Here is an 11,267-nt window from a genome sequence, read left to right on the forward strand (position 1 = left end):
TCACCCAAATCCGCCAATATTTGCCGGAGTTTGCCAAAAAAGTTCTTAATTCTCATCTTGTGTCCGCTCAATTTTCAACTTACGCTGCCTCTCTACGATTGCGCGAAAGAGTGGAATTTTTGGATGAAATTGCTCCGCATTGCACCATACCAAATCCACTGCCATCCGCGATTGAAGACCGCGTATGTTCACTTGCAGATGCTCCAGATGCATTTGCTACTGCACAAGGAAACATAGCAGACATTCCAATCCCTAAAGTTAGTGCGATAAGGTAGCATGATAACGCTACTATTAAAGACATCATTGAGCTTGATTTATCAAAGCCATGATGATATTTGTAATACTTAGCACGCAACTATCTCTGCATAGTTATTAATAAAATTTTCGCATTTTCATATATATTTGCAAGTACTTTTATTTGTATAGCGCTTTTACCATAATATTCATAACACGGACTTGTCCTTTGCAATTTCCAACTTTTATTATCGTGCACATAATAAGTATGTACTTTTGCGAAACAATCTGTATGCGTGTATATTTATACGTTATGAATCTTCTAAGTCCGCCAAAGCGATCCTTAGGCAATCAATTAGCATCACTTCGCTGCTTAGCTTTCACGAAATATGTCAAAAATACGAAATGAAAAACTATAGAAATATTTCATAAACTTTGAGTATTTCGCAAACAAAATTTCGCATATTCATACAAGTGCCTACTTTTTAAATTTTTACAAGTGTGATCAAGACTTGCAAAAATTAAAAATAAAAACACATAACCAGAATATCAAGCATAGACCTTGCCACTAATTTTGCACTTTGCATATTTACAACTTAGCCTTAATATAATTCTTGCAAAGTTAAGCATAATATCGCTTTAATAAAGCAGCATGCCATGCATTAGGTAAAGTTCGCCCTTCCACATCTACAAGCTTATAAGAACCTACCGCATTAATTGCCACAACTTGATAAGGACCCTCCCATTTAGGTCCTAATTTGCCAAGTTTTTCTTCTCTACTTGCATCATTATTTCGCAACACCCATTCGCCAACATCAAAAGACAAAGCACGCACACTTTTGTTATAATACTTGGAAATTTGATGTTTGTTATTTGCCTCTCTGATAGCAGCCATTAGCCTTCGCTCTTTAATGAAATTCAAATTCTCACCCAATGCATCATCGTTTGCCTCTTCTTCAAAGCTAGCGACTCTATGCGTTGGCACAAGAATTTCAGCGGGTATCACCGCCTCAGAGCCATATACCATACTAAAAGGTGTTTCCCGTGTGCTTTTCTTGAAATTAGTGCGATGTTCCCACAACACATTGGGTAATTCATCTACCCAACCAGTTCGCTTTTCGCATAACCTCTTTTTAATACCGCATACAATATCACGATTGGTTACTTAGCATAAAACATTAGCCTGTGGAAGCGCCACTGATGTAAATTTTTCTATTATATTCAAATCAGTGCACCATGTCTTAAAAGCATATTTCGCTATCTGTGCGCCGTTATCACTAACCAACTCACGCGGAATACCGAATCTGTAAACAATGTATTCCCACACAAAGTTTCGCACTTGCACACTAGTGATAGTGCGAACCGCCTTAGCTTCAACCCATTTTGTAAAATAATTAATTGCAACAATCAGAAACTTGACATTGCCAGGTCCTGCGGGAAATGGCCCTACAATGTCAATAGCCCACTTCTGTAATGGCCATGGCGAATTAACAGGAACCATATCATGCCTTGGCATCCGATTCTGCGGAGCATTCCTTTGGCAACTTTTACATCGCTTAACAAATTTTGCGACATCGTGATATAGGGATGGCCAAAAGTAACCCATCCGCATAATTTTCTCCGCAATAGTTTTATAGCCTGAATACAATGCACAAGAACTGCTATGCACTTCTTCAACTATCATTTCTGCCTCAACACATCGCATCATTGGACCACAGTATGATTTGCGATATAAAATATCATTTTAAATTATATACATTGGTGCTCTCTTACTAGGCGAGCTTCGCGCTTATCACTTGGCAAAACATCACTGCGAATGTATTGCAGGATTGGTTCCATCTAATTTGGCTATTCCTCTTCGACGGACGCAACCATTAAGTCGTTATCTATTGATTTTCTTGGCAATTCTTCAACCCAAACTTGTTTTGGAAAGTGCGAAAATGTTAGAGCAGCTAATTTACTCAAAGGAACCATTAAGCTAATTCTTCAACCCAAACTTGGCAATTCTTCAACCCAAACTTCTTAGCCCTTGCGCGAGTTTAAAATACTCAAACCGCTCCGCCAATTCTTTTAATAACTGCAAATATTTCTGCATTGAAGAATCATGTGCTTCAAAGGAACCATTAAACTGATTCGCTACTAACTGCGAATCTGTAAATTCCTGTAACTTAATTATATTCATTTTTCGCGTAACATTTAAACCAGCAAGTAATGGTTTATACTCTGCTTCATTATTTGTTACATCAAAATTAAAACGCAATCCATACGTATGCTCTTCACCACTTGGGCTTGCCAAGACCAAACCCGCACCTGCGCCCTCTGCACATGAAGCACCATCAGTAAATAAATCCCAAGTTTCACCCATTACTGCTTTTAATGTTGTTCGCTCATTAATCACCTCCAACTCTCCAGATATTTCTGCGAGATAATCCGCCATAACCTGGCCCTTTACAGCACTTCGTGGAAGATAATATATTTGATAATCACCTAATTCTACCGCCCACAATGCGAGTCTATTAGATATCTCTGGTTTTGTTAAGACTTGCTTGATCGGCATATTAGTTAACACATGCACTGGATGCCCCTGAAAATATCTTCTTAACCTTCGCGATATTAGAATAAGCGCGTACACCAACTTCTCAATCGGCGCATAGTTTATTTCGCTCCCTGTAAGAGCTTTACTGACAAAATACACAGGCTTTTGTATTTTCTCCTTTTCCGCGATTAAAACTGAGCCAAAAGCTTCATTTGCCACTGATATATAAAGGTAGAGAATTTCGCAATCAATTGGCGCTGTTAATGTAGGCAAAGTTTTCAACAACTTCTTCATTTCTTGAAATGCAGCCTCTGCGTCGTTTGACCAAACAAAACTTTTTTGCTTCAAGCAACCTTTTAAAGTTTTGAAAAACGGCAATTGTCTTTCAGCAGCTTTAGACAAGAAACGCGTTAATGCAGCTAACTTTCCCGTCAAACTTTGCACTTCCTTAATCGTTCTTGGTGCGGTCATATTTTCAATAGTCGCAATTTTCTTTGGATTAGCTTGAATACCTTGTTCTGTAACAAGGTATCCCAAAAACTTTCCTTCGGTCTCGTCAAAACTACACTATAGCGGGTTAAGCTTCATGTTTATCCTTCGCAGTGTGTCAAATGTTTCGCACATATCTTCGATAATTCGCTCCTGCGTTGTACTTTTGATTACTAAGTCATCCACATAAGCCTCAAGATTACGCCCAATTTGCTTTTCGAACGCGGTGTCAATCAAACGTTGATATGTCGCACCCGCGTTGATTAAACCAAAAGGCATGATTATATAGGAAAATATGCCTTTGCCCGTATGAAAAGCAGTTTTGTCTATATCTTCTTGAGCCATTGGGATCTGGTGATAACCCCTTGCCGCATCCAAAAAATATTTATATAGAAAAGCGTGCAAAGATTTCACTTTTAAATCAATTTCTGGAAGTGGATAATTATTCTTAGGGCACGCTTTATTTAAATCCTTAAAATCAATACACATTCTCCATGAACCATCAGGATTTTTTACCAAAACTGGATTCCCAATCCATGATTGGTATTGAGCTTCGCGTAAAATTCTAGCTATCACCAATTTTGTTACCTCTTCGCATAGCCACTTCACGCGTGTGATGACCCGGAGATTTCCGACCAAATTTAAACTAAATCTTTATATATTTCTGACACAATAAGCAAAGTCTGTAATGTGGAATCTCAAAAAACTTTGAACTGTTTTCATAACTGCATATGACCTTCGACTATTTTCGACGATTCACGAACAACTATGTATAACAAATTGCAAATATGCATATATATATAAATATAAATGAAAGTATATAGGTAATTATTGAAAATAATAAAATATAATTAAATATGTAAAATAATATACGGTGTAATGAATACTATTATTTTATATGTATATAGATATAGATATATATGAATATTATTTGTAATTATATATATATTGATGTTAAAATTTATTGGCTTAAAAGTTTGTATGTAGTATATCCATTCATGTAATAAAAACATGTAAATGATAATTATATATATAGTAGTTTATGAAATATATAATCATATAAAAACTTTGAATACCCTAGTTAGAAGTACTCGTTTTATTCCCTTAACAAAATAAATAACAAATAGTTATATATTAACAAAAGTAGGTTTATATAAGTAATATATGTATATATAAATTTTATACATAGCTATTCACATAAATATAAATAATTTATAAACATTCTATGTAGAAATTATAATATTTCATTTTGTGTAAAATAATTATGTATTAGTATTAAATTATTATATTGATATTATTATTATTATTATTCATATCATTAATAAAGTATTATTATTAATATCATTATTATTAATATTATTAATAATATTAATAATATGAAGAATTATTATTATCACTGATATTATTTCAAATATAATTATTAATATTATATTATAGTATTGATATTATTACAAAAATTATCAAAATTATAAATCTTGTTAATATTATAATACAACTTGTTATCTTAACATTGATATTATTATTAATAGTAATCATCAACATTAAATGTATTATTATTAATAAATATATTTGTATTTATACTTATTAATTATCTATACTAAATAAATATAAGATATAATATATATATACATATAAATACGCGTGATTATCTACATCCCTATCATTCTATTATATTTTTTGTTTTTTGTCTGTATCTTCTTCCTACCCGTGAGGTTCTGTCGAACCATATCCCCATTACAAAACAAGCTTCGGTCTATTATTGTGGAGGCATCAATAACAACTTGTACGCTTGATTTACGCTACTGCTAATTGATAAAGCAAACAAGTTTATTTTTTTTCTTCTTTCTTCTCATTTTTTTACCCGAAGCCATATAATATTCGAATGGATTCGGACCAAATTGAAAGAAAGTAAAAATATAGATCTCTTCTTCTTTATGTCGTGATTGTGTATGTACAATCTCAGATTTTAATTCGATAAAATGAAGGTGAATTCGAAGGTCAAAGTTTTTATATAAAAAAGTCAAACAATTTTATATGAACAAATTCGAGTAATTGGTTGCGATTCTGATGCAACTGAGGATTCTCGTGTATTCCATTGACAATTTGGAAGATAGTTTATGAAGGTTGCGAAGTCTAAAAACGTTTCGATGTCAAAATCAATTTTTTTTCTTTAAAGCAGCGACTGCCGCAACAGTCTTATTTTTTATTTATTTTTTTTTTCTTTTTATCAAACCAATTAATCATAAGTGAGTGTTATGATGTTGAATATTAAGTCTTAATTTAATTGCAAACTTGTTATGTTGGTTTTCATTGTTACCTGGGTCGTGTAAGTCGATGGTAGAAGAAGTTGAATGAGGGACAGAAATATAGAACGGGTTAAATAAGTTTAGGAGTCAGATTAATCATATAAAACAGAAGCAGAGGGATGGTTGTGAGTGTTAGCGGGTGAGCGAGTGGTCACGGGTTCAAGTCTTGTTCGGGGCAATCTTTTTATAAAAGCTTTCCAAAGGGTATAATCTTTATTTTATTTCTTATTATTATTTTTATTATTATTATTATTGTTAATGTTATTGTTATTTTTGTTATGGTTATTATTGTTATTGTTATTATTAGTACTACTTATTATTGTTAAAATTGTTATCATTACTAAAGTATTATAATTGCTTAGTATTATTATTATTATTAAGTATTATTATTATTATTATTATTATTATTATTATTATTATTATTATCATTATTATCATTATTAGGAACATAATAAAATTTTCATTATAACCATTAATTAGTGACAAAAATGATGCAACTTATTATTATTTTTGTAAATATTAGTAATTATACCATTTCTGGTACTATTATTATTATTATGAATATGTTTTGGATTATTATTATTGTTGTTATAAAACAATACAAGTTATCATTACTCACACTAATATTGGTATAAATATCATTTTTCGTAATTATTAGTTTTACTATTATTATTATAAACATATTTTAGCAATATCGTTACTAATATTAGTATTATCAATATTAAGAAAGTTATTATAATTAGTAAATCATTATTATCAAAACTATCATTTTCGTTACAAATAAATATTTGGTACCTAAAAATATACTTAATACATATATTATAATCGTAGTAATAGTTTATATATCACATACCAAATATAATAACATTATTTATATAAATATTTATATATAATGAATTAAGGATATTTTCATATAATACTAACCATATATATATAGAAATATATTAATATAACCAAATATATAGATATTAAATATTTTAAATATATACACAAACTAAATAAGTATAATATATAATTCAAGTTATAATATATAAACTTGTTCGAATACGTTTATACATTTTAATATATATACAAATGATATAGGTTCGTGAATCCGAGGCCAACCCTGCATTGTTCAGTTGTCTAATGTCGTCATATGTATTTTTACTACAAAATACATTAGGTGAGTTTCATTTACTCCCTTTTTAAATGCTTTTACAATATATATTTTTGGGACTGAGAATACATGCGCTGCTTTTATAACTGTTTTATGAAATAGACACAAGTAATCGAAACTACATTCTATGGTTGAATTATTAAACCGAATATGCCCCTTTTTAGTCTGGTAATCTAAGAATTAGGGAACAGACACCCTAATTGACGCGAATCCTAAAGATAGATCTATAGGGCCCAACAAGACCCATCCAAAGTACCGGATGCTTTAATACTTCGAAATTTATATCATGTCCGAAGGAGGATCCCGGAGTGATGGAGATATTCTTATATGTATATTGTGAATGTCGATTACCAGGTGTTCAATCCATATGAATGATATTTTTGTCTCTATGCATGGGACGTATGTTTATGAGAAATGAAAATATGAAATCTTGTGGTCTATTAAAATTATAAAATGATTATTTATGTTAAACTAATGAACTCACCAACCTTTTGGTTGACACTTGAAAGCATGTTTATTCTCAGGTACGAAAGAAATCTTCTGCTGTGTGCATTTGCTCATTTACGAAATATTACTTGGAGTCATTCATAGCATATTTCAAAAGACGTTGCATTCGAGTCGTCGAATTCATCAAGATTATTACTAAGTCAATTATAGTTAGATGTATTATGAAATAGTATGCATGCCGTCAATTTTCGATGTAATGAAAGATTGTCTTTTCAAAAACGAATGCAATGTTTGTAAAATGTATCGTATAGAGGTCAAGTACCTCGTGATGTAATCAACTGTTATGAATCGTTTATAATCGATATGGACTTCGTCCGGATGGATTAAGACGGGTCTCTACAGTTGGTATCAGAGCAAAGGTCTTAGCGAACCAGGTCTGCATTAGTGTGTCTAACTGATAAGTCGTTAGGATGCTTTAGTGAGTCTGGACTTTGACCGTGTCTGCATGTCAAAAGTTTTGCTTATCATTTCGTGTCGAAAATTACCTGCTTATCATTCCTAGTCTAGACACATCTTGCTGCATTGATTGCATGAATAGTGTATAGACAAAATTCATATCTTAGCGTATCTGCTAATTAATATCTTAGCATATCTGTTACTGTAAACTTTGCCTAACATATTCCGTAGATTCCTCTGTAACTTATGGGATTTTAGTATTATATATACATATGTAAATTATGTAATACATGTTACTAATCTACATCCTATAATCTATTTCTTATCGAAAATCCTTCATCTGATCGTACGAGATGAATCCTGCAACTAGTTCAAGTCCCTCGGATTCCGAAATGGAGTCTCACTCCAGCTCCGAAAGCAGTGTCACCAGAATGACCCAATCAACCAGCCATCTCCAATTCATCTGATGAGTTCGTAGTTGACTCAATCAACGGAGACGCGAAGAAGGCGATTCCTTCCACCAACCGAATTCACCTTTTGGCGAAGAATTTGAATCACTTATCGGCAAACCTATTAGAAACACCATTTTCATACTCATTTCTCGAATACCTTGCCACAAATTATATACTATCTCAAATTCAAAACCTTATACATCCACTCGTTCCGATCGAAAATCATCCCGGGGTAATAGCAGAAGTCAACGAGCTTCGCGCACGAGTAATCAATTTGGAGAACATGGTGCAAAACTTACCAGCTTCAGCAACATCACCGGCATCAACAGAACCATCAGTAACAACACTAGTACCATCAACAATCCATGCCTCGACATCTCATTTTGTACCTCGAATATAATTATTGTTATATGAATCGTTCCACATCATTTATCTTCGTTCGACATGGTGATTATATATATTAGAGATTACATAATCTTGTTCTAACGATAAATCAAATGAGTTTAATATCATATTGACTCATTAAATCCATGATTACATCTGAAGAAAATATATATGTATATATGTTTTCAAAAAGATTGTAATTAAAAATTCTTTTGTATAAACTGTTAATGGTGAAAATATTTTAACGGGTAGATAATACCCGAGGAATATTTAAATTTCACATTAATAAGTTACACTGTATATTCTTCGAATCTGATTCAACAGTTATTCACTATCCTATTTACAACCATCGAGATACGTATCCGTTCACCAAAGAATAACTATTTTCATTCAAATTCAATTTCATATTTGGATTTTGACCTATCAGAATCCAACAAGTGGCATAATGAAGAAATAATGGACACAATAAAAATTGATTAGAAACAGACTAATTAACAATATTAAATTTTATTAAGAAATCACGCTAACAAAATCCTAGCTAACTGTTAATTCCGTATTACATTTTATTTATCGCAATTTAATTATCGCAATTTATATTCTCGCAATTTTATTTATTGTCATTTAATTTCTGTTATTTACTTTACGCATTTTATTATTTGTCATTTAATTTCTGTATTTATTTTACGCACTTTAAATATCGGGACACGTATACAAGGTTTTGACATATCATATCGACGCATCTATGTATATTATTTGGAATAACCATAGACACTTTATATGCAGTAATTCTATACAGGGTTGAGGTTGATTCTATAATAATATATATAATTTGAGTTGTGATCGAGTCTGAGACGTATACGGGTCACGACACGTATTAATTAATTCGAATATTGTATATTAAACTATATATGAATTATTGGACTGTTACTATCGACTGTGGACTAATAACATTGGACAATTAAAGGGAATTAAAATATTGATTATAACATATGAAACTAAACATTCTTCAAGTTTGCCACTTGATATCATTCTAAACCTCATTTGTATCTTGACGATTACAATCCGCATTCAAACCTTTCATAATTCTTGAAAACACCTCAATCGAGAGGATGAACCAACCGCACTTCATCTACGTAAGAAGAGATTGATGCATATAGTTATGCACTTGAAAACACTCGGAACCTGAGTAAACGTCTAACACTTATCTATGCTAACTCCTTTGGCTTAGTTATTACCGAAAATAACTTTGCAATTCCTTTTCAAATTAGTCAAATTTGTCACAACTCCAACAATTCAACTTCGACTTTTCAGTCGGACTAACCTTATTATAACTTTGATATATATACGTGCTCTTTTATTGATACCGGGGAACCTTTTATATTCTACCATATTACCAGCAGACATACCAGTAACCTCGTTGCTTCTTAGTTTAAATCCCTCCGACAAATCACTATATTTATCTATTGAAGTCTCGGCATGTACTCATCCGCATCTTGTAACGAGAACTGCCATAACAATTACCGGGAATCAGCAATCAGTAATTTGAAAACTCACAGCATATCTACATCAACAGTTATATATATATGACATTTATCTCTTAGAATTATGATCTCTCATTTTGAAATTCTGAAAAGCACCCAGCCTACGAGTCCATACATTGAACTTTGAAAAAGCTGATTGAAGCAGCAGAAACTGTAGGCAACCGTAAACGACCTTAGTCGTCGGAAGCTTGATGATAAAGAATAATATGTTGGAAAATCTCAGAAACGTTGGAACTGAAAAATGGATAAAGTTAACCATGAAGGAGACCAAGGACAAATACAAGGACCATACCCTATATTCAAAGAATCCAGATAATTCTGAATCCGTTGAAATCCTTAGAGAATATCTTGCTCTGAAGTCATGTTAAAATCTTGCAGAAAATCTTTCTCCATCAACCATCGAGCTTAGAAATTCCAAAATATCATCATCAATATCTTCGATATTTCTGAGGATATTTTCATAAATATTCTCGTCCTAAATTATATACCTCTTCGTGCTTCCTGTGTATCATTATATTGGAAACATTCAATAGAAAATTTAGTACCGAAAAGCAGATTATGCGAAACTATGAAGAAAGCCGCGGACGAATCACAAAGAATAAGTTTGACTTCAAAGAATCTAAATAATTCAATGTCTGCTAAAGTCTTTAGTGAATATCTTGCTCCTTACTCCAAACCCTTGCAGATAATAGTTTCTATCATCCTCTGATCTTAGATATTCCGAGATATTATCGTATCTTTCACTACAAATATCCTCCATATTTCTGGAGATATTTTTATAACTATTCTTATCTGAAATCACTAATCTCTTCGTGCTATTAGTATTACATCATAAAGAAACTGTTAGTTTCTATATTCTATAAACTTTCAAGCTTGAAATATGAATGTTATTGAAATAATGTTGGGAACTGATGCATGAGTTAGTATAATATAATGACACTTGATCAACTTGATTATATTACAGTAAGTCATGCTGAGTTTCTAATAGAACATGATGATTCACAGACTCTAACGTCATCATGTGACATGTTACATAACTCTTTCATTCTACTTAACTCCTGAACAAATCAAGAAAATGTATTCTTGACGGTTCTATCTTCCGTGATATTGATAAATTTGAAAATCAACATCGTGCAATCACGTTCCTTCCTGCTTAGAACATTATAATCATTCGAAACTCTAAATCTACAAATTCTGGACCATTATTCGCTTGATTCAAAGTCGAGAAGAGAAAACAAGAGCACGAAGCTCTGATATATAAGGGAA

General features: G+C 32.0%; 1 protein-coding gene across 1 annotated transcript; it reads right to left on the reverse strand.

Annotated features, from left to right (window-relative positions):
- Positions 1 to 856: 856 nt before the first annotated feature.
- Positions 857 to 1,261, reverse strand: LOC139888689 (uncharacterized). The gene has a single exon (XM_071871684.1). It carries the CDS (start codon positions 1,259 to 1,261, stop codon positions 857 to 859), a length of 405 nt encoding a protein of 134 aa, XP_071727785.1.
- Between the last annotated feature and the right edge of the window lie 10,006 nt (positions 1,262 to 11,267).

The sequence above is a fragment of the Rutidosis leptorrhynchoides genome, chromosome 2 (assembly GCF_046630445.1).
Source record: "Rutidosis leptorrhynchoides isolate AG116_Rl617_1_P2 chromosome 2, CSIRO_AGI_Rlap_v1, whole genome shotgun sequence".
Taxonomy (NCBI): Eukaryota; Viridiplantae; Streptophyta; class Magnoliopsida; order Asterales; family Asteraceae; genus Rutidosis; species Rutidosis leptorrhynchoides.

What these genes read in the sequence shown, in the direction of transcription:
- LOC139888689 (XM_071871684.1), bottom strand. Translation starts at nt 1,261, where the DNA reads ATGGTATATGGCTCTGAGGCGGTGATACCCGCTGAAATTCTTGTGCCA.